Source organism: Topomyia yanbarensis, chromosome 1 (genome assembly GCF_030247195.1).
Source record: "Topomyia yanbarensis strain Yona2022 chromosome 1, ASM3024719v1, whole genome shotgun sequence".
NCBI lineage: Eukaryota > Metazoa > Arthropoda > Insecta > Diptera > Culicidae > Topomyia > Topomyia yanbarensis.
Genome location: NC_080670.1, coordinates 143225001 through 143250279, shown reverse-complemented (window position 1 = coordinate 143250279; position 25279 = coordinate 143225001). Strand labels below are relative to the sequence as shown.

The 25279-nt window shown below is 39.2% G+C and overlaps 1 protein-coding gene across 4 annotated transcripts; it reads right to left on the bottom strand.

Moving 5' to 3' along the window:
- Positions 1-664: 664 nt before the first annotated feature.
- On the bottom strand, positions 665-20334 carry LOC131675873 (actin-related protein 2). 4 transcript variants are annotated; one of them, XM_058955016.1, is made up of 7 exons: positions 20291-20334; positions 20064-20143; positions 19756-19866; positions 19630-19644; positions 1567-2142; positions 1174-1507; positions 665-1106 (listed from the first exon to the last, which is right to left on the bottom strand). In XM_058955016.1, the coding sequence occupies exons 2-7, from the start codon at positions 20109-20111 to the stop codon at positions 988-990; spliced, it is 1203 nt and encodes a 400-aa protein (XP_058810999.1). In that variant the 5' UTR covers positions 20112-20143; positions 20291-20334; the 3' UTR covers positions 665-987. The 4 variants fall into 4 exon arrangements, with proteins under 4 accessions (XP_058810999.1, XP_058810994.1, XP_058810990.1 ...); XM_058955011.1 differs by having other exon boundaries at positions 20064-20209; positions 20291-20329; XM_058955007.1 differs by lacking the exon at positions 20291-20334 and having other exon boundaries at positions 20064-20284.
- Between the last annotated feature and the right edge of the window lie 4945 nt (positions 20335-25279).

Here is a 25279-nt window from a genome sequence, read left to right as displayed (position 1 = left end):
AAGTATTTTGAGCCAAGGTACACGTTCAAGTCCACCGACAGCTTTCACGCTGCAGTCGAAACTGCCATGAGGCATGAACGTGTTGTGACCATTGACGACTTCAGCTGCAGTTGGTGAAGACTCAAGAAAAGTGGAAGTACTTGGCATGAAGACATCAAAACAACTAAAAGGTGTAGTTCAAAATTTCGTATTAAATAACCATCTTTCATAGCAGAAATATCCCCTGGGGATAAAAGAAAAGAGAATGACCATAAAAAATAAAATTAATAAACAATAATAATTTTAAAACCACGAAATTTTATTTGTATTCATTTGATTAATAGATCTTCGATTCCCTTTAAATGAATGTCTCCATCGCCTTTTTTATTTCTCTAGCGAAATGTATTTCTTAACTGAAAATTTCAAAATAATGGTGTAAATATGCTTCTTTTGGAGATATTTTTTAATAATGCATCTTCAAAAAAACTATACTTTTGTTTTATGAAAACATACGCAAAAATACCGTTTAATAGAGAAAAGCCAAAATCGTCAAGAAGTAACATGGAGCAATTGTGCTTAAAGCGACAGTGCAATCCGCTGGCACTTAACCCCACGCACTACGCTAAAATCATTGTCACAACACACTACAACGCAAATCTAGTTGAGCGAATAAAAGACACAGAACTGAAACATAAGATTTTCTTTTATTTTCTCATTGAATAGAAGAATATAAATGGTCTAATAAAAAACTATACAAACAGAATAAAATGATTTGTTGTTAAAAAATCGAAATATCAGCTAGATCTTAAGTATTTTTTAAACATGAGCAACTCTAAAACTTCTGGATCGATGCGCTAGACAAAGCTTTTCTTACGAAAGTCTTTGTTTTAAATACTTGATTGTTGATTAAATGCACCATTCTGTAGACCAAATTTATAGCAAAATTGTATAAATTGCAGAATGCCATACTTTTCAGAAACTAAAACTAAACTGTTTACAAAAATTATCCTAATTGCTTGTTCTTGCACTTAATTTTTTCAGAACGTTTAATCCTTGTTCTTGGTATTCAGCTTTAGACATCCAAAATGCATCTCGATCCTTGGTTACTTCTGCGAGCACAGCTCCCCCTACAAATAAGAAACGAATAATTAAAACACATGTTAAAAAAATGGAAAAAAAAACAAACAGACATACCGATAAAGACCATGTCTTTTCGCCTAGGCGGATCCTCAATGCGAATCTTAAACTTAGACAACTTTTCGCTATCGTTCTTCAGTACACGTTCTAAGTAAAGTTGTTTAATCTCACGTTCCAAACGACTAGGAAGTCCAGGATACATAGTTGAACCACCGGATAACACAATATGTTTGTAAAGTTCAGATCGCATGTCGATGTCTGCGGCTTGAATAGTAGAAAATACCAACTCAGCAATTCCCTGGCCTTCTACATTTATCAGATGGGGTTGAAAAAGTGCTTCGGGTGCTTCAAATCGTTCACCTCCAACCTTGATTACACGTCCATCGGGAAGCTGCATTAAAAAGATTTCTTCATATATGAGCGAATAAAGAGAAAAACGAAATATGTTACTGTATAAGACTCCACAAGAACCGTAGTCTCCAGCGCAAGTCGTTGTTCCATCTCTACATCATAACCAATGTAACACAGTTTCTCCTTCATCATGCGCACAGTTTCGAAGTCAGCAGAATGATTGAAGGCATACCCACGAAGTAGCAATAACTTAATCAAATATCTTGTTATGTCCCGCCCAGCGATGTCCAAACGACGGGTTAAATGAGGCAAAGCGAACTCTTCATACACCGGGCAGATATGCGTAACACCATCGCCCGAATCGATGACAACGCCGCTAATCAAACCCTGGGCATACAAGGTCAGTACTGCCTGAATCGCAATGTATGTCGAATCGAATCCATACTTTTCAAACATAACCTCGATCATCTTTTCGCGATTCTTGGTCGGATTCATTGGTGGTTCCGTGAGCAAAATTTTAGTGTTGGTTGGATCAATATTCATCTTCTTTGGTCCGAACGTGTAATCCCACACGTGACACATATCCTCCCAATTACGCACAACTCCGTTTTCCATTGGATAAGACACTTCCAACAGAGAACGCAGCTGAGATGCCTCATCGCCAACCATTAAATCCTACAAATCAAAAATCTTTAGTTTTAAGTATATTTCAGCCAAACAGTGAGAGCATAAACAAATAAAAAAATACAAGCGTTGAAAAGTAGTAAAAAATTATATCATACATGTTAACATAAGAGTACGCTTTTCGAAGTAAGAGGATGGCAAATTCTTTGAAATATTTGGAAAATATCAAACATAGTTTTGTGCGCTGCTACCAACCTTCTCATTGGTTTCCGTGGTTTCACAGGAAGGTGATTTCGTAACTATCCTAATTCTATTTACACCAAACTAATTCGAGAAGTTGAACTATAGCAGCGCATATGATTTAGTTGAAGTGCTATGTTAACAAAAACCAAACTATGTGACGTTGACAAAACTGCTAAACTCCAAGTTGGACGATACCATCTTAGAGAGAAAAAATAGAAACAGTGCCGCAAAGAATGAAAACTCACTTGATGAGTGATGAGTGAATGATGACAGGGACTATACCGGAATTACGTGATTGTGATTAGGGATGATGGTTCCAATATATTAATGTTCAATGCACTGATTTGAATAATGGTAACTTGTGTAAACTACCAAATAATAGTAGAGAAATTAATTCGACTTTCAATTGTAAGTCTTGATTTCACAGTACACCTTCGCGGTGTATTAAAATTGCCTGCTTTTTATCGATCTGGGACCAACTGTTGCTTTGTTCCGCAACGTTCACTTACAGCCTTTACGACAGTATGTTCCGAAATCCAAATCGATTGGAAGTTGTCATAGTTATGCGCATTTCAGTTTTTTGGGTAGCTGGAGAGTCGGTCGATCTCTTAACCTTCCGGCAGTCGCGCTAGTGCACTGAGTGCACGCTGCTCTGAAAATCTAGTCTTAGAGCAGCTGCGGCTGCTCGTTCAGTGAGCCATTTGCGCGACTTCCTGAGGGTTAAGAAGGAACGGAGAATGGAAAATGAAACACGAAAAATAACTGTTTCCATAACACTTATGTAGAATATGGTTACCGTACTGCTGATTGTTTTTTATGAAAATTTAGAACATGGTGTAGAAAAAACTGCTTTGTTTTTGTTTTCGATTAGGCAAAAAATTGATTTTATTCTCAAAAGATGTGCGCCCAAAGACTCTAAAATGAAAAAGTAGTAACAGTGGAATGCCACCTGGTTACTGTATACCACATAAAAAGAATCGGCTACAAAAACCAAATCCTGGAAAACCAGGGAGTAGATAACCCTGTGCGACGCAGTGGGACGTATACGTCCTACCTACTTCCTCTAAGTTTTCATTGGATTTCTAGTTTGCGTTGACATCTAAATACGAATTCTTGCTTTTAATCAACTCTTACAGCCAATTTCTTCACCTGGATGAAAACCGGTTTTCGTTGAAAACCGGTTTTCGGCTAATTGGTTACCAGCAACCTGAAAACTGGTTTTCAGCGAAAACCGGTTTTCATCCAGTGAAGATATTGGCCGTTAGGGATCTAAGGGGTACAACTAGCACAACAAATTATGTGAATTTGTTATTTACTTATTAGTTATAAACAATTAAAACTGCTGTGTCTGAACTAAAAGTCCTAGAGATCTAAAATTTTTTGTGCAAGTATTTCAAGTTTTTCCAAAAAACAATTACCAAAATATGCAAAAATGGGGCTTATTATTATGTTGGTCTATAAAAGATTCTGAGAGACAGGGATAACTTCTCAACTAGCATAAAAATAGATTATGTGGTTTTTGAGGTCGCTGATTACGATTCTGATAACAGAATTTGAAAATTCAAATGACGGCTGCACAATAGTAACCATTTTTTACGAAATTTGCGAATTGTGTTACAAAGAGCATAAAACTCGATTATCGAGAGTTTTTTGGTGGCTGATTACGATTTTGATGTCAAAATTCGAAAATTCAAATTGGCGCCTACAAAATGGCAACCATTTTTTACGAAATTGGCAAATTTTGTTACAGTTAGTATAAAACTATTCACGGGAGTTTTTTGGGTAACACAGTCGCCATAAAGGATCCGCCATTTTGAATTTTACATGTTCGACGTCAGAATCAGAATCAACGACCCGAAAACCTATATAAAGCTAAAAATAACAGTATTAACAATAAAAAAATCGCGTCGCAAAGGGTTACGGTGAAATTGACGTGAAATCTTAACCATTCAATATCAAGCAGTTGACACAAAATCTCGCTTCGCAAAGTATTCATGACGTTAGGTGGACCAAACTCGAAACACTCCCCCTAACAAACTCTTCCGCCCTACATATATTACGGGCTTATTCGGCTACCAGTACGCAGGTACTACCCATCTTCTCTGTTTGTGCTACGGCTGTGCCATTCTCGGAACACAATGACCATTTGTTACTCGTAACACCGACATGACCGGCAACTAGGACCCGCTCCAAGAAACCCAAGTTCGGCGGACCTAGTTGCACTGCTAATACAGCTGAAAGTAACGCAAGGAGCAGCCATCCCAGTATAAATGATAGTGGAACAAACCGAACTAACGTTGAAACTGAACACTCAATTTTCGAATAACTTCTCAATTGTAGCCAAAATACCGACACAAATTACCATACAGCTAAAGAAAACCATAACAACCAAGCTGCAGACTACCTGTTTCCTGTACCCAACTAGCCCGGTAGACTTGAAGACGATCAATCGATTGATAATTAACAACAGCCCAACCCACTTAGCTACGAAATATAAAGAAAACGAATCAGAAGAGGAGAAAGACACACCGCCAAAAATATCAAATTGATGTCCTACCACACAAATAAATAACAATGTGGGTGCGGAAGAAGGCTCAACGCAATCAATAAAAGCACCTTACCCAACAGTGCAAATCTCGAATCACACGGATATGGCTAAAGAACAGAACATCACACACCCACTCAGGTTCCTGTGTAGCCGTGGCCCAGTCAGTGCGGATGCTACACTCACACCGGAACTGACGGAAACCCGCGGCGCCCAGTAATCGTTGGATAAGAGACACGCAAGAGGCTCAACCCTCGCATCTCTGAAACCTTCCGAGCTCCTTCAAATACCAGATAACAGTAGAATCGTTCAATCTCGCAAAAACAGGGACCCACAAAGATGCGCTGTGTTTACCATCACTGATGGAATGAGTAGCAGTAAATGCACACCAACCAATCGATAACGTTCAACGCCCCAGGAAACTCTACTGATAACCACAGCGAAACAAGACACCGCCCTTGCATTGTCTCTTGGAATCTCCAAGGATTCCGGCCTAAAAAAGCCGAACTAGATCTCATCGTGAACGAACACAAACACCACTCTCATTATCTGCTTACAAGAAAGCATGTGCTCGCAATGTGACCCCGAGACTGCCCAGAAAAATTATGAATCTTTGAAAATTCAATCGGCCCACTCCTGACTTGATTCCTAGTCCCACCATAAGTACTTGCACCAAATTTGAAGCAAATCGTACAATTCTTGCTACCGGGCCAACGTGCTTGAAGTTTGTATGGGATTTTTCGACAATTTGTATGGAGAAAAACCCACTAGCTCGCATTTTCACCGCTAGGTAGCACTGTATGCATCATGTTATCACTGTAAGTGAAAATAAGAAGGATAATTTGACTTAAAGAAAACAACCGATTTTAACTCAATCGGTTGATGCATTTGAGCCTAGGGGCAGATCACTTGTGATGCATTTTTAAAAATCAGCTAAATTAAATGCATTTCTTTCCATCAAAATAGAAATTCTTAATGTATTTTGCGTTGCGTGCAATCTATTTTGCTTTGCGTTTACGACGTCAAACCCCTAAAAAAATTAGCCCTACATTCTACAAAACATCGAACAAAGTGAATCAGCGTAGAACGTTTGTCAAACAAACTTTTCTACGAGGGAGTGCAAAGTTGATGCAAAAATGGATATTAAATGCATTTTTTCTAATTTGATGTAAATTTGTTATACATTTCTAGAGTGATCTGCCCCTAGTTTTGAGCTGGAATCCATACTGAATCCACTCAGAAGTCCAAACAGGTTCCGGAATGGTTTGACTGGGTAGAGCTTTAACCACTGTCAATTCAGTCGAACTCAGCCACTAAAAACATGACGACAGTGGCACACCTAGTGAATATATCCCAACCACCTTCGAAAATTTTAGGGATTTTAACACAAAATGAATGCTGAAGATGGACATCGTGGCCGTGATTGATCGCGATGGGTTCGAACTTTTGTATGTTAACGTGTTTGAAAAGGGTGAGCGTTTGTATGCCGCGTGTGCTAATGTATATGTAACCTCGCGTGTATAACCGTTTGGTCATTTGCATATTGGTAATAGTTCAACCATTTAGTCATTTACATATTCGCGTGGGTTTCGGCTTTTGAATTCTTGCTTCACATGTTCAATTTTTAGTGTACAATTTAGATGAAGGTATAAAATGAGCGCTCTCCAATCTCACTGGAATCTACAAGTGTAGTGCCCTAAGACTTGTTGCCTAGTATATATAAGTTCCGAATTTTCCGTTTAATTGCCGGAACGTTAATATGATGGTGAGATCGTGGGCGTTGCATTTGCGACCGGGTTTGTATTTTCGCGAAAAACTCGAGCGTTTGTATTTTATTTGGCGCATTCTTTATGTCGCGTGAACATTTGTAGATTGTGCTTGATAACACGTTTATGATGATCGTTTGCATACTCTCGTCTACTGTTTCGCCGAAATAGAAACAGCAAAAGAAGAAACAAGACATTAATTAGTCATTCATTTAGTAAAGTTTAAATGGACGTACGACCCAAATACTACAATATATTAGAGAAAGAAATGATATATGGCGACAAACATGCGCAGAGCATTAAAACAAAAAATAGAATTGAAGTGTGAGAAAGACAAAAATGCAGCACAGCCACAGAAACAATAGCATTCCAAACATCGTAGATATCATAAACACTAACTAATGACTGAGCTTTGATTTGGATGAGAGTGGAGAAAAGTATGCACCATAAAAGGCCCAATAGGCACCAACATCTTAAAGTAACTTTTTGTTACTTTAAGTTCTCTGTTGAAATTTTTCTAGTTGACACTTTAAACATTTACGAATAAACTAGTATTAATTGTTGCTAAATTATATCTCTTCAAACTTATACATGTATAATGGTTACCAGTGTAACCTTATATTTGTTTGTGTAAATCGTGATTGTTTTCGAAAATATGCATTGGGGTAGGTTGGCCGAGTTTTGTGAGGGGCTGATTGGCCGAATTGTAAATTTAGCGTAGAGCAATGTGCACGTTGATATTTGTGAAATGCCAACCTTTCTCAGAGCGACATTTGATATTATGCTAATATTGATGGCAATAAGGAAAAAAATACACGAGAAATAAGTAATAAAAATAATTTAAAATTATTATGAAATAGAAATAAGAGATCATAATTATTAAAAGTTGAAAATTGTTTAACAAAAAGATGATTCCAATATTTTATGAATTAAATGCAATCAAAACTTTTTGCATTTCATTTGTTACGATCTCGTCCCAATTAACGAAATCGATTCGTTAGTTGGGTTGGCTGTCAGATGTCAAAAAATCTCTAAAGATCGACCCAACCCCGAACAAAACTCGTCCATTAGCACAGAAACTGCTGCAGATGTAAGCCTCCCAAAAGACGTCAGACCTTTCCCCAAGGTAAGTGCACGATCTGATTCGAAGAAGCGGCAAGGTTGTAAACGCCGATCGACTCAAATTTTGGCCGGTTCCCCAATCAAAGCAGCATAGGAGGAGAAAAATGAAAGAAAACGTAAGCGCCCGCTGGCGGAGGAAAAAAAAGCAGCGAGAGCTGGTAAAAAGTTAACTAAAGCTGCCGAAACTAAGTCTGCAAAGGTTAAAAAGACTAAAAAGTGAAGAGTGAATTTTATTTTCTGTGCGTATATTCGAAAAATGATGTTTTTTTAATTAATAAAGGTTTTCCACTGATACATTTGACGTGTTTCACTTATTTTACATAACTCGGCCAACCTACCCCAGCCCTGGGGTTGGTTGGCCGATTTTTCTTTCCGCATTTGTTTACTAATAACTTTTTCCTGATATTTTTTTCATGAATGAGAAAAATTACATATTATACCTTCATGATAGCGCAAACCGTTTTTAAAAAAGTCTATCCAGAATGAGTACAGGAATTCCGAAAGCAAAACTAGACCAACCAGCCCTGGTCTCCCCTATTATTTACGGCAAACGCCCAATATGCCAAATGACCAATATGCCAAATGAATATTATGCCGAAAGAACATTATACCAAACGAACTTATATCAAACGACGTGCTCCCCTTTGATATAGCTGGCAAGCCATCACGGTATTTTTCCGGTTGTCCGTTCCGCATAAAACGCTTCTTTAAGCCGCCCAAAATAGATGAACGTGACGCTCCGTTGAACCACAAAAAACAGACGTCCATCTTTAGCATTCAACTTGTGTAAAAATCCCTAACGTTTTCGAAGTCAGTTGGGATATCTCCACCAGGTGCGCTACTGTCGTCATGTTTTTTAGTGGCTACCCACTGAGACGTCCAAAAAATGATTTCAAAATCGTTCAACACGGGTCCAACGATACGCGTTTGTTGAACGGTTATTTGGACGTTGTCCAAATTGGTCCATCGAACGTCCTTCATTGGACGATTTTGAAACCAACCGTTCCTAGAGGGTAAGTTCGACTGAATTGTCAGCGATTATACCTCTACCCAGTCAAACCAGTCCGGAACCGGTTCAGACTTTTGAGTGGATTAAGTACACTCAAAAAAATGTAAACGTTATGCCTATTGATTTTACACATAGATTTTTGCAATTAGCGGAGACAGATAGACACTATTTTCTGGCACCCGATTCTATAACAATACGCACATGTGTGTGCATACATAGTTTATACAGTTGACACATAGAAGGCGTTGAAAGAACTGATAGAGCGTTGTACGTGTAGGATGATGAGCCCATTTTCACCATACCAAGCAAGGTGCCTCACTAATTCGGTGATTTCTTGCCTTACAATCAATAGAATGCGTAAAAATTGACATCAACCGCTTTGCTTCGGTGTTAAGAACCAATATAATAACACAAATGCGTTGAAAACAGTAAAATTCTCGTGTTTGAGCACAATGAAAACTCGAAACGAGTGCCCCTATTGTTGCACTACCATTTGACTCAATGCGTTAAATAAAGATGGCAGGCACTGTTCTAACCAACGGCTTCAAATGGGTAGGGTGATAACAGAAACATGGCGCAAATAGGCTCATCACCCTATATAAAGTAAATATATTCCAGAGCCTGGGCTACAGAAGAAGACGAGATGTGCATGGGACATTTTATATACAAGTCATATTCACGAATGTGTTTTGCCTCATTCATCTTTTTTTTTGTCAAACTTTTATTGTCCTGGTTTCTAATTTTTAATTACATGTCAAATAAAACTTATAGCTATTTACATTCTTCTCATTTGCTGGTACGCTTGTCATGTAGCATATCATTGACGCAATTTCTTTGAGGATTTGCTGGCGGGTGCGTCTATTTTGTTGTTGGAAAATCGGGTATATCCAGTCCTCATGTTGCAGCTGTAAAAGCCGTCGATCCATGCCCAGAAAAACGCTTCGTTGGTAAGTCCAAATGAGTTTGTTTTCGCTGCATTTAAATAGGTGGTGCTCGATGCTATCCGTCTGACCAGGACAAATGTTGCAGTTAGGGTCAGCTCTCCTGTTCACCCTATACAAAAACTCGTTGGTTACAATTTTGCGATGTACCACAGAAAACCACATTGATCGTTGGTGTGAGTTTAAAAATTTGGAGTGAATATTTTTAAAGATTGTCTTCCAATCACGTTGAGGATTTTCCCGTACTATTTTTGGCTCCTTTAGCTGTTTTAAAAAGTGGTGGTATATTGTACTTGAATCCGGTGCTCTAGCTATTTCTTCGGTCAGGAATGCTGTCTCTTTGACTACTGATCGGATGTGCTCGTATTTTCGTGGAATGCACGACAAATTTGGAGGATTTGCGTTGTGCTCCAGAAAACTCCACAAAAAGAGTAGATTCGATCCGATTTGTATCATGCGGTTGGTTAGCAGGGCCTTTGCTTTGATGGACGGTGAATGTAAATTTAAACCACCTTGGCATTTTGGGAGTATTAGTGTTTCGAAGGCAATTCTGGTCCAATTCTTCCCGTACCACAGGAAGGAGCCGATGTGCGAAATGAATTTTCCAGCGTATTTATTCGGTAGGGGGATCACTGATGCCGTGAACCAGATTTTCGACGTTATGAACGTGTTCAGCAAAATTATTTTCTGTATGAGATTTAGATTTCTGGAGTTGTTCATCCACATACATGTTTGTACTCCCCGTAGTACCGCAATCCAATTTTGTTCAACCGTGCTCGAGAAGTCTTCCGCGAAGTGTATTCCGAGAATTTTCACTGAAGTCTGCGTTTGCAACCACTCACTTTGTGGTGTCATATCCAATAAACCGATCCTCAAGGCTTTTGTTTTCTGGGTGTTGAGTTTTGCTCCTGAAACAGCTGTGAAGTCAGCAAAGATGTTTATGATTGCGAGTAACTGAGATTCACTTTCGATGAACATAGAGATATCATCCGCATATGCATTTAATACTGCGCGAGGGAATTGTCTCCGCAGCTTATCAAGCAATGGTTCTAGGTAGATGACAAACAGAATCATCGAGAGTGGATAACCTTGGCGCACTGACCTTTGAATTTTGATCTCCCTTCCCAATTTACCGTTGACCAGAACTCTCGAGAAACTATTATTCATACAGAACATGAGGAGGTTTATCAGTTCCGAATTGAAATTCATTTGTTCCATGGTTCTTGCAAGAAAGTTGTACTCCACTCTATCGAAAGCATGATCGAGGTCAAATGCTACCAACATTGAGTTTCCATGCTGTTCTTTTAGCTCACAAATGCGGTCCAGTATGCGGGCGGTAGCCTAAAAAATGTTTCGCTTTCCGTTGCAGCATTTTTGATTTTTTGATAACACCAGTGGAAGGAGGGGACTTATTCTGTTCTTCAGTATCCTAGTGAAGATTTTGTAGCCAGCGTTCAGAAGTGAAATCGGCCTGTACGATTTTATGCTGTCGTCGCTTTTCTTCTTTTTGACTAGCACAATGACACCGTCAAAAAACTCCTTAGGGGCTTGAGAGGACAAGGCTTCATTTATTATAAAGGTGAACTCTCGCTGAATTACTTGCCACGATTTTAAATAAAATTCCTTTGGTAGACCGTCAATGCCAGGAGATTTGCGTGAGCTGCTTGCTTTAATTGCTTGTAAAATCTCGTTGGATGAAATTTCACTCACTATACGCTGGTTGTCCTCATTGTCGTTTGCGATGCGTTGTGTTGGGTTGAAATTTTCGTTTACTGTAGTATGCGTGGAGGAGTACAGATTCGCGAAATATTCCTGTACGCTTTGGCGTATTTCATTAGGCTCCCTTATAGTATCAGCGTCAATCTGCAGCGTTTTGATCGAAGTTTCAGTTCGTCGAGTCTTTTGATTTGCTACGTGGAATATTGATGTACTTTCGCCTCCGATGTATGCTTCGTTCCAACTCCTTGTTTGTTGTGCATAGTTTCGTTGAAGCGACAGCATTTTCCCTTCAATGTGGTTGATAGCACTTAGCTGGCTGGAATCGCCATAATAGCGGTCATAGGATGAACGAAGCAGAGCATAATACAATTCCATTGTGTCGCAGAAGGAACGTCTTTTTATCGATGCTTTCCATTTGAGGAAGGAAATAAGTTTTGGTTTAACGTATTTGTTCCACCAATCGATCCAGGTGCGGAAATTCCTTCGGTTTCTTGTCCAATAAGCCCATTTGACGTGGAGTTCATCTATAACAGCTGGATCGTTTACTAAACTTGGGTGCATACGCCATACTCCCCGACCTGGTGGATTCCCGAGCGTGGGAAGCACTGTGCGGATAATGTATGCTTTATGATCCGAGAAGGCGGTTGCAGCAAAATGTGCTGTTCTTATCCACTCGCGTATGTTGGGAGTGAGAAGAATCCGGTCTATCCTGGAGACAGAGTCAGATCTGATGAAAGAAAATTCGACATGTTGACGATGTATAAGCTCCCAGCTGTCGTCAACTCCTGAGGCAACCATGAATCTTTTAAGCATTGGACTGTGTGTATTTGAACCGGTGGCGTCTTTTTGATTCACTACAGCGTTGAAATCACCCCCGATGATTGCAGTGTTCGTTGCATTGTAGAAGTAGTATGGTAGCACGTTGTTGTAGAAATTCTCCCGAGCGTTTCTATTTTGCGTTCCCGACGGGGCATAAACGTTAATGAAAGTAACATCATTTATCCGTGCGCTGATTATTCTTGAATCTATGCTTCTATCAATGTGAGTGAATGAGAAAAAAATTCGTGCTGCAATCGCTGTTCCTCTTCTGTGCTCGTCCACATTATACTCAATGCTGAAACCTGGTATGCTGAGGCTTGTCGTTGCCACCTCTTGCAGAAAGATAATATCTAGTTCAGCAGACCGGATGAAGGAATTCAGGGCATCAAGCTTTGTTCCGTTTGTCACTGCGTTCATGTTGATTGTAGCAATCTTGTAGCTCATCATATCAGCCATTTCCATCGTAGAGAGGGTGGTTCGTTGGCATGTTTGCGCGACGAGCTAAACGTTGTCACGATAGTGGCAGGAACACGAAGACCTTCGAAGCAATTTATAGAGGCGGCAGTAGCAGCGAGAGCTGAGAATGGTGAAATTTTGCTGAGGATGGCAGTATCATATGTTGCTTCGGCGGGACATATACTGCCCAAAATGCTTACCGAGGAAACTGAAATCGATGCTGTCATATTCGTTCTATGCAAAGTTCCATCACAGTGTGCGGACGCTTGTAGAGAGTTCGATTGATTGCCCCGACAGGACGGACAGCTGATGGGTGCCGTTGTGATGTCTACGTGAACTTGGAATGATGGAAGCAGGGAGGCAATAGGCGCAGCTTGCATATCCAGTTTGTTGCTGCGGCGTTGAGACAAGCAGCTAGTCAAAATGATCCTGGCGATGGTCGCTTGCATAAACATTTGAGCGTTGCAAGATTGAGACGGATGGTTAACGAGTGAAACTGCAGCAAAATAATACTGCCTCCTGCATTTGTTCATGTTTGGTTGACACGACGAATAGTAGCAGGGCTCAGCAGCAACGGGGGAGCTGGGAACGGTGAAAACTTGCTAAGGATGACAGTATCTAAATTTGCTTCGACGGGACATATACTGTCCAAAATGCTTACCGGGGCAGCCAGAATCTTTGCTTGCAGATCCAGTTTGTTGCGAGGCAAACGCAGTTAAGGTATTTTGCCTTCTGCATTTGTTTATTCTCGCCGACACGATGAATAATAACAGGGCTCAGCGGCATCACGAGAAGAATAGCCGGGCGGTTTCCGAAACATCAAATGATTGCCCCGACAGGACGGAAAACTGGTGGGTGCAGTTGTGGTGGCGACGTGAGCTGGGAGCAATAGAAGCAGGGAATCGAAATACGCTGCTTGCACACCCAGTTTATTGTTGCAGTGTTGAGACGCGTATATTGCCAAATTTTCCTTAACGACAGGTGTTTGCATAATCATTTGAATGTTGCTCCAACTGCACGGGTAGTTAACGAATGCAAACGCAGTATATGTATACTGCATTCAGCATACAGCGGGAGCGGGGGAAGCTGCGAACGGTGAAAACTTGCTGAGGGTGGTAGTATCAAGAATTGCTTCGGCGGGACATATACTGTCCAAAATGCTTACCGAGGAAATTAAAAACACTGCTGGCATATTCGTTTTCCGCAAAGTTCTATCACAGCAGACGGACGATTGCAGAAGCATTGAATGATTACCCCAATAGTACGGACAGCTGATGGGTGCCGTTGTGTTGTCAATGTGAACTGGGAACGGTGGAAGCAGGGAAGCAAAAGGCGCTGCTTACATATCCAGTTTGTTGCTGCAGTATTGAGACGGGTAGTTATCCAAAATTTGTCTGGCGATGGACGCTTGCGTAAACATTTGAGTATTGCACAATCGAGACGGATGGTTCACGAGTGAAACTGCAGCAAAATAATACTGCCTCCTGCATTTGTTAATGTTTGGTTGACACGACGAATAGTAGCAGGGCTCAGCAGCAGCGGGGGAGCTGGGAACGGTGAAAACTGGCTGAGGGTGGCAGTATCTAAATTTGCTTCGACGGACATATACTGTCCAAAATGCTTACCGGGGCAACCAGAATCTCTGCTTGCAGATCTAGTTTGTTGCGAGGCAATTGACAATGGTTCCTGCAGATTTCTATCCTTTACGTTGTGTTGGAATTTACGGTTGTTTCGAAATACATCGGTGGCGAGAGCAGGTAAAAAGTTAGCACTCCTTTTTTGGCAGCGATGAAACCAGTTATAGGTAGCAGTGGTGAAAGGCGGAGAGGAATAAACTATCACATTCGTTTTTTTGTTGTTGATATGACGAGGCTGGTTTAGGTTGGTTTTCCTGCTTATTGTTTGTTGCGCGAAGTCGATCGAGTGAGATGTGGCTCTAGCCGTGTTTCGAACCGGGACGGTCTTTTTACGTTGTTCTTCCTTTCGTTTTCAAGAGGCGATGCCGGTGTTTTTGTGTTCACTGTGCTGGTTTTGTTTTTATCTGCGCTCAATTCGTTGCTTTCGTCTGCGAAGCCGGCAAACGGACTCGTAATGTTTACGATTTGACAATCGTTCGTAGATTGGGAAGTACTAATAGTCTCTGCTTGTTGCTGACCACTGCTCTGAGGTGACCACTGCTCTGGCTCGTCTACCATTGCGGTATCACTACCAGCCAAAGATATGTTTGACCCATGGTGAGGTGCGCCTTTTTTTAACCCTGCGGAGCTGGCATTTGGCTGACGAAAAGTTTGCTGCTAAAACGACCGGCTGTCACCGTTTTTTACAATTTCGGCCAGTGTTAAACGACCGCTGACGCTCGGTTTCATAGATTTTGCGTACTCAGAGCACTTTTGAGCATAGTGAACTCGTCGATTGCAATGTTTGGTTATGAGAGTCATAGTCGTGTCCACCGTCACATATGACGGTATCGGTTTAACTAGTTTCATTCGCATTATCCTAACTCCATTTGGGACACCAGGAAAGAAATCTTTCCAGACTTCATCACGGATTGACATGATTTCACCGTACTCACGCATCCGGTATGCTAGCTGCCTGTTCGTTGTGCTCGGGCGGAGGTCATGAACTCTAACCTCAATAGATCCATCTTCCATTGACAGTGGAATGCTGTAGGATTTCCCGTCGTGTTCTAGCTGGTGCTTCATGTTGTGTTCTTGTACTATGTCCTGTGCTGTTTGAGCGGAATCGGTGCCCACGAAGACACGTCCGTTGCTGACTTGCAAGTGCTGTAGTTTAGTCGCTTCGATAGCGAGATTTTTTGTGATGAATTCTGCGATCGCGGGAAGGTTCAATTTAGTCGGTACAACTTCGAAGTTGATGACAAATGTTTTGTCAACCGATGATGCCATATTGGCAGTTGCTGGTTCCGAATATCGGAATTAAACTTCTTTTACTATGCCGGACTAAGTCCGCGAATTTCTTGATAGAAAAACCAATATCGTTGTCGTCAAAACGCGTGTGCTCAGGACAACAGTTTGCTGTCAACTGTGATTTATCCGCAAAAGCAAAAATTACGATAACGATACGAGCGCATTTTCTAGTTACTTTGCTATAGTAGCTTAATTATATCAAAAAACAAATACTATTGTTCAGCAATGTTGAAGCTTATACAATTTTACACAAGTTTTTCGCTTACTATGTATCGATATTTTGCTTTTAAAAAAAGATATAATAAATTTTCCGAATTATGTACACGTGACAAAACACTAACGTAAACGGTTTTGTGGGGTACATTTCTTGGGTACGTTTTCAAGAGGCCTTAAGCGACAAAAGTAAACAAAATGAGTTATCTACACTACACCACTCTTTTCGAACCCTACTATCGTATCACACGAATAGGATTCTCCAAAAACAACAGGCTACCACATTATTAATTTAATTAAAAAACGTCGTACACGTTTTATTAACCATATTTTTTCAAACGACGCATATGTCCTTTTGATTTCCCACGCTCGTGTAAACACCAATATTAGAACCGCTTCGATGTGGAGATACTCGCGTAACAAAATGTCGTAAGCGACATTTTTATTGTTATTTTTACAACTGTACATACGCTTATATAAAACGGACCTATGTCCGATTTTTTTAAATGAATATGTCATTTTACTTACGTCCTTGAAAATTAATTATTCTCGTAATTGTTTTTCGAATAAAATCTCTACCCTGTTTTTCGAATAAAACATGTAACCTACCTGTTGTACATGGCAATACTCTGATTACCTACCAATAAAGTAATCACAAAGTGGCACAAAACTCATTTTTTAAACAATTTTTAATTTACAAATGCTACGTCGTATCGGCAAAAAATATGAAAACAAAAAAACCGGCCCATGCGACACCTTATGTTTACATTGCGCGTATGAGAAGAAAGAGAGGAAACAACAAGATAACTGACGTTTCGACTTTCTACTTTTCATCGATTTCTGTTTTCGATGAAACAGTTAATGCGCACTCTATTGGGAAGTAGATGAACTGTGAACTAAGGCTGCTAAGGGGGTTAACTCTATTTGAAATGTCATTGTTTCCTAATTACAGATTAAATATTTTTTGAACAGTCGCATGAGCTTTCGTGTCTCACGATCAGACCTATGCGCTACGACGTATGTGAGACCTATGTAGGGAAAAGGACGTATCGTGCGTTGGTAAAATGTCGTATTGACAGAAAAAGGTCGTATTGTCAAGTTTTGCTTAATAGTAACAACAATCGTTACAATTTCTTATCAACCATATTACACCATTAAAGCAAGGGAAAAACAAAACCGTAGACAATTTTCTTAGTATTTAAAACGGTTTAGTTCCTAAATAGGAATTTAAAGTATTTTCGCCATACTTCAAACTAGAGTTTCTCTGTTCGAGCAAAATGTCAATAGGTCGTTTTGAAAACCCATCCTAGATTTGTACCCCAGACAAACTTTAAGCGGGCTCTGTTAATTTGGTCAAGTGAAACAAATAGGTTGCATCTGCTTTAATGGAAGTTTAATAATCAAATTGATTCACGATTACTTGCAGCCAAAATAAACCGTAACGGAATAACAGGGATTGCAAATAGCTCTGGGTTACAAATGTACCACACAAAACCGTTCTAGGGTTAAGTATGACAATCATAGCCTCGAAACGTAAACATCCACATCATGAAATAAGCCAAAGAAACCTTGATACAACACGTTATCGTCTCCATCTTTATCCCTTCATTGTGTTAAAAAATATTGACAACCTCAATTAGGTACAGAAATGTTTCCACCTAAATTAGTTACTGGAGAGGCGTTTCGAGTTCCTGTCATCAAAATCCGACACTAACTTAGTGACAGGTACAAACTAGCGCCGGATTGACGCTAACTCCAAAAAAAGACAAAAACACAATTTGTGCTTCCGAGCAAACCCCTAGTCCTACGTGATGTCCCGTAAGAAAAGTTCTGATTTAAGCTGATGAGAATTAATGAACCGAAACTTGGTTTGGCTTAGCAATCCAATGCAATATACAGTTTGATATATTTTTTCTTGATAGAGAAATTTTTCTTTTGTAAAAAATATTTTTTCTCAACTAAAGAAAAAAATTGGCAAATATCTTTGAAAGTCTCAGATTTTAACCAAAAGTTAAAAATTTCGCCAAATGGTTCACAGCCTAAGGATGCCGATATATTTCGCATCTCCAGTATTATTTACCCTATTTGTTGATTACACCAATACAAAGAATAAACATTATAATAGGAAATAAAATATGTAAATTGTTGGGGGCGGGCAAAACATAGTTGGTAAATCGGTTTCCTTATGAGCAGCTCACCTGGTTCCAATTCCCAACCGCGCACATAAGGTTATAAATTATTCTAAACTAGTAAAAGAGGCAATGACCCTAAGGTTAAAACCTCTATACTCGAAAAAATTAAAACAAAACAACAAACAAGCGCTTGCAATAGTTAATATAAATTAGTAGACGATTTTGGCAAGCGACTAAAATATTGACTAATTCTTTTTACAGATTTAAGCATGACGTAATCTTTTGGTATACATTTAACAAATACACATTAACATATCCAGTTTTAGTGTGACATAACAATCATCATTTCAGTTGCAGGTTAGTGTGAAACTACTAACAAACACGGGGATGTTTGCGAAACAAATATCGGAATTGTTCGATTGTAAAGATACTTGAAGACATATAGTACAATCAACCCCATTGTTATTCATTAATGAATTTAGTAATTAATTTCAACTAAAATAATGCGAAAGTGTACAAAATGGAAAAAATGATTTCAAAGATTTACTTTTAACTATGGATGAGCGATAAAATAAAACTAACCATATTGTATCTTCTCTGCAATTATGTGATTTTATTATATGAAACAGAAAGCAGTAGAAAAAATGAAGTACAATGAAGACCCGATTTTATAACCCCCTGATTTTGTCCATTCGTCTATTTTGTTAGCCTCATATGAAAATATGTTTGATGAGCTCTAGCAGACGCACTAAGTCAAATTCGAGCAAATTCTTTGGTACACGAAAAAAAGATTTGTAGGATCAATAAAACATATATTAAATTCAATAAACAAAATTATTGGTCGGGAGACAATAAATTTGTTTTAATAAAAAAAGCTTTATCGTTCCCTTTTTCAATAAATATTTTGTCTAAATTAATGCACAATTATTGAAATTATTTTCATTGTAAGTAAAAGTTTATAATTGATCTACTAAAAATATTTTCAGACCGATAAGTTTTGTTGGTTAAAGTGATAAGCAAGAAAATGATTGAATTCATTAGCATATTTTTGATTCAAATTTGCAAAATTTTTCTGCGACTAAGCATATTTTTCTTGTCTTTAAGACCCAAAATATTTCCAAAACATTTTTTTATTTTGCTTAGGTGGACCACTTTAGAGTTTAACTGAGAAAGCCTCGAAAATCGGCCACATGCACACCGTTCACAAAATCTTCATGGAAATCAATTTACCAATGTCCCGAACACATTGGTCGATTATCGTGAAGATTGTGTAAAAGCGAAGGCTACAGAAGACTGGCAATTCTTTCCAGAATCTGGAGACAGTAACAGCAGCAAATCTTCCGGTTATGTCCCTATTTTGTCAGCAAATGGGCTGATAAAAACGGGTCTTACTGTATTATTTTATAATGAATGGAGTTACTTTATAATGAATAACGGTTAAAAAACTGTCTTGTTCCACAAACGGTATAAAAATGGGAATGATAGGTATCTTTGACACTAACTTGTTAGTAAAAATAACTGATCGAAAACTCAAAATAACACAAAATCAACGAAGGAAACAAACAGAAACATTCTAGAGATACTCTAGCGAATAAAAACCTGCTCCTGCTTGGTTCCGTAACAAAAGGGATACCATAACGACTTACATCAACATGTAAATCCTGTAAAAAGTTAATTAAGTTTAGTTGATTATATCATGTACATAAGCATGTTCACGGATAATCATTGAATGCTCTTTGTAGTTACTTTCCACCCGTTGGAAATCAGCTTACCTTTACTTCGATATCACCAATCTTATTGACGGCTCGGATAATTGGTCTGCCAACCATAGAAGGAAAAATATGAGCTGGGAAATTACTTCCAGCATAACCGCATTTCACGAACTGAAAAAAAAAAACAGATACAAAACATTGATGTATTTACGACCAACGGAAAATAGAAAAATAACTTTTCTACAGAAGTTCATTCTAAATATTATTACATGTAAGTACAAAAATGCTGGCACCTCAAATATCTTAATTATTCCGTAGAAGGGAGTGGTTGAGGCTCTTATCTATTAATCAGTGTAGAAATTACTTACTCCAGTTCCATTATCGCAAACTATAACATTTCTGCCTTTGCTATCCATTGTGGCAGATTGTTCGGTCAGTTTTGATGTTCCTACAAAATGTTTTGTTGAATGGAATGAATACAATTCAAATGATCTATAGGTGCCGCTGCGCTTCGCTGATATAAATTTGAACCGAAACAGTAAAGTAAGCAAAGTTGAAATTCCCCAAATACTATAAAATACAGAAACCAGCTCACCAGAACTTCATGGAATGACTAATCTGACAATCTGAAATTGGCTGATAGACAGCAGGGTCGTCAGATGCAATTTGAATTGAAAAGACACATCTTAACCAGTAAAGTTCAGCCAGAAATAAGCCGGAATTCTGGCACGTTCTAATTCGTATTCCATCTCCAGCGACACAACCGATTCTAACAAGAAACAAGAACCCAGTTAAGTTCAGCCGGAAATGATGTGGAATTAACTAGGAAATTGGAGCCGAAATACGAAGAACCAGCCAGCATTCCGGTTGATTTTAAATGCACGCTCATTCAAAACTACTTAAAAATTGAATTTCTAATACTCAATTCCAAAAACAGAAGCAATTGCATTTTTACGCAGAAAATATATGTAGGGGGCGCCACATGCTTGGGGTGGATGTTTTGCGAATAAACTGTCAGATCAGTAGCAAATCTTTAAAAGTTTACGTAATTTTTGAATTTTTTTTTAAATGGGCCTTAGTCCAGATTTTTACGTGCCATAATTAGAGGCGAGCGCAGCGCCGCCGATTTTTGGCAAGCAGAATGTTAGCAAAAGTTGAGCAAAGCAAAATTGATTCTGGCAGTGTTTCTGCCAGCATTTTGCGCGATTTGTGCAAGAATTCTGGTAAAGAATTCGCTCAAATGCAACAACCGTTACTGACAGAAGCGGTTAAACTAACCGATGCTGTTCACTTTTAGCCAGAATCCAGCCAGGAATGTACAGTCAAGATTTCTGTACGCTTCCTACCACATTTGTGCTAAATTCTACCAGACAGGAATTGCCAGGATCTTGGCACGATTTATTTCCGAGTTATGCAAGGGTTTTGCTCGTTTCCATTCAGAATTTACCAGAAAAAGCGAGCGAAACCGAGTTCGCGCTAGTCGCCCTGCAAACCCGACAGGATAAACGCAGAAATCTGACAAGGCTGCTAAACCAAGAGTGACAGAAATCTGGCAAAACGGTCCCTACCTAGAAAATATGGTGACTGGAACCCAGTTAAACTCCCCTCTATGAACGGTTGGTTTCAAAATCGTCTAATGAAGCCCAGTGAGCAAATTTTCTGGCAGAGACCGCTCTGCTAGATTTCTGTAAGTCTTGGTTTGGCAGCCCTGTCAGATTTCTGCGCGTATCCTGTCGGGTTAGTTGAGCTAGGGCGAACCCGATTTCGCTCGCGTTTTCTGGCAAATTTTGACAGGAACCGAGCAAAACCCTGGCATAACTCGGATATAAACTGTGCAAACATCCTGGCAATTCCTACCTGGTAGAATTTAGCATGAATCGAGCAAAACATCTGACAAATATGTGGCAGGAAGCGTGCAGAGATCTTGGCCGTACATTTTTGACTGGATTCTGGATAAAAGTGAGCAGCATCGGTTGGTTTAACCGCTTCTGTCAGAAACGGTTGTTGCATTTGAGCGAATTCGTTACCAGAATTCTCGCACAAATCGCGCAAAATGCTCGCAGAAACTCTGCCAGCATCAATTTCGCTTTGCTCAACTTTTGCTAATTTTCTGTTTGCCACGCTGACCGGGAGGACGTTCGTTGGACCAATTTGGACAACGTCCAAATAACCGTTCAACAAACGTCCATCGTTGGACACGTGTTGAACGATTTTGAAACAATTTTTTGGACCCACTGAGAGGTCATTCCGGAACCGGTTCGGATTTCACATATATTGGAATTTTCAAAAATCTTCCGAAGCTAATCAACATTTCCTAAGGTATGGAATCCTCCGGTAGAGCCGAGTAAAATGTCAGAATAATTCTGAAGGGATTTGTAGTGATGTAGTGTAGTGATAATTCTGAATACGACAGGATTCATACCAAAACCATCGCAACATCTTCCGGACAGAATTTTTGCCAAAGTCGAAGAAAACTCTGGCAGGAGTCGAACAAAATTGTACATTCCTGGCAGCATTCTTGCTGAAACCGAGCACTACCGGTGTGCTGTCAGAATTCTGATAAAAGCACACAAATTTTATTCAAAACCAATTTTGCTAAATGTGTAGAAAATCCTACATATATTGTTTATTTTCCCGATCAAAATACTAGAATTGACTTTCTTAATGAACTTGAAACAAGATGTCGCAGGTTCACGAATTGTTAAGCTTGGTGATTTACTTTCATTGGCCAAAATGTTTTTCATTTATATTTAATTTATAGCACCAATGATTTACCGATTACAAACACAACCCTCTAAGAACGGTTGGTTTCAAAATCGTCCAATGAAGGACATTCGTTGGACCAATTTGGACAACGTCCAAATAACCGTTCAACAAACGCCCATCGTTGGACCCGTGTTGAACGATTTTGAAACAATTTTTTGGACGTCTCAGTGGGAACAACAAGAAAACCACACAACACAACACAACAAGAAAACCAAAACATTTTTAGGAAGGAAGAGAGCCGGTTGCTAAAAACAACTTCCAGCTACATTTATAATAAGATAATAAGATTTATGTAACTTTGCTGACGGTTTCCAATCAGGTATAAATTTATTCTTTAATAAGTTTTCATTACCCACATTTTGGAATACACTTTTTCCAAATGTTGTTCTAGCTGCATTGACGGCGTTCATAACACACGTAACGAAACACTCTTTTCTCTTGAAACTTTTTCGTGTCGTTGTTCGTGGTACTCGTACAGAGAAGGCATACTAGCGCCACTATCAAATCGGTGGTACATATATGAAACAAGCACTATCTGTCAAGTTGTCCCTGGGTTGGTTCTCCCTTCACACCAATAATGCCAAGGTTCCTCGAGTATTATGTTGTTTTTCTCCCTATTCTGTGCTGGTACGGAGCAAACCTTTATTTATTATTTTCTTCTGCAGGCCACTAGACGTTTGCACGATATGTACTTATTGGCGGTGGTAAGACTAGATGCGATTTCTGGTGATGCATTAGAATCAGCAGCAAAACAGTGAGGTAGAGAAGTAATTTGCAAGCGTGTTCGTTTCCATATTCAAGGGCTGTAATTCGTATCCATGCTACATGGATGGGTTGATTTGGGAAGAAGTCTGAGAACATTCATGTCTGGTTCACGCGCTTTATTTGATATGGGAGATGATTGCTATCCTGCTGAACGGCAGCCAGTTAAACTGAATTGTACACATGATGCACAAGAACGGTGCTACTCGGTGTCCTATTGCTGTGCAGTGACTCATAATGTGTCAGCGTTAAATTCATTGAGCTAGTGCTTGCGCTGGTTTCCGATGAGATAGAGTTAGCAAGTAGCACGAGCACCGATGAGCGAGAGCCCTCGCTAGCACGGTGATAGCTAGCACGCTGCACGGAGCTATAGCTCAGCTATAGCAAAGCAGAATAAAAAAATAACGCTTTAGTGTGAGTAATGATGCATGCATCGTTTTTTCAGCAACCTGTCGCACATTCACCAACGCATATTTCTTGCTTTGTCCTATTCTTTCGTTCCATAGCTTACACTACTGCACCGTTCTAGCTCATCGGAGAAGCTTAAGGGAGACTGAGGAGACTTGATCCCCTTTTTTATGTTTCAATCCTACTCCGTGGAATGATAAAAAACTATGTATTTTTTGTAGTTTTATATTGTTTCTAGGGTTGACTGATAATCATAAAAAAATTACATGGAAATATTATACTGGACATGAGCTATGAGCATTTTTGGAAAACAACAAAAAAATGGAAAATTCTTTGATTAGTGGAGACTCGATCCCTAATTTGGGGACACTTGATTATTTTTTGAAAACGTGTTTAAAAGAGCATGTAGGGTAATAAGCCTACTTTTACCCTGTTTCTATTATCATCCTACCAATTTGAAGCCTTTGGTTTGAACAGTGTCTGCCATATTTGCTCAACGCATTGGCTCAAATGGTGTTGCGATAATTGGGGTACTCGATTAGAGTTTTTGCTGTGCTCAAACAGAAGATTTTCACCATTCTCAAGAGAATTTTGTTATTATATTGGCTCTTAATAAGAGGCGAATGACCTTAGGCTAAAACCTCCATAATCGAAATAAAAAAATGGCTCCTAATAACAAAGCAAAGAAGCTGAAATAATAAAATTAATAATGAAATAATGTGGTACCCTCGCTAATAGGGCAAAAATAGGTACCTAACCCCATTCAATGTTATAAATGTATTGTGGTATTAATTAAATTGTTGTGATTTACTATTTTTGTTACTACATATTATCCATCTCTCAGCTGATTTTTATTACGAATTCCCCAAATCTCTGTGCAATGATTTGAATGTCGTTATTATGGTTGAGGAACGTCAAATGTGGGATGCATGGTTGCTACGTATGCTGTAGTAAACATTTACAGTTAAGTTTTTGTATGATGAAGCGTTCAATTTTGACAGTTTTTTTTGTTATTTTATGGCAACAATGACTTCAATTGTTCTGGTGTGAATTTGGTTATTTTCAGTAGTATGTATGAAACATGGCGAAGGGGATCAAATCTCCACGAATTTGAAGGGATCAAGTGAACCCATAGCATCTATTTCAGCAAACTTTAGTACAAATATAGTTGAACAAAAAAATCAGCTCAATCATAGCGTATTCATATAATTGACATTCTCCTGCATTTCTGTATGCAAAAGTATAGTATGGAAAATAAATCTTCCTCAGTTCTTCTGATTTTTTTCTTTAAATCGGTAAAAATTTGGTAACACATGTCCAATTTATTTTTTTGTGTTAGAGAAACTTTTGTTTAGATAAAACTATGCAACTTTCTAGTATATTCGATTAATGTATTCTGATCCGCCTTTGAGTTACAATGATGGGATCAAGTCTCCCCGGGGATCAAGTCTCCTCAGTCTCCCCTACCGTGCTAGCTCATTGGGTTAACTCGTGCTAGCTTACCGAGCTGGCTCATGGTGCTCTTCGAATCCTACAGCTCGAGCACGAAGGTTACCTAGCACGAGCGGTGTCAGTGCTTATTGCTTTTGGTTCGTTCAAAGCGGCCGCTCAGCTCGTGTTAGGCTCGCGTGCTGTGCTCCATGCATCC

Coding starts and splice junctions, on each gene's coding strand:
- LOC131675873 (XM_058955016.1), bottom strand. CDS start 20,111: ATGGATAGCAAAGGCAGAAATGTTATAGTTTGCGATAATGGAACTGGA. Junction 19,867..20,063: donor TTTGCGATAATGGAACTGGA/GTAAGTAATTTC, acceptor TTTTTTTTTCAG/TTCGTGAAATGCGGTTATGC. Junction 1,107..1,173: donor AAAAGACATGGTCTTTATCG/GTATGTCTGTTT, acceptor TCTTATTTGTAG/GGGGAGCTGTGCTCGCAGAA.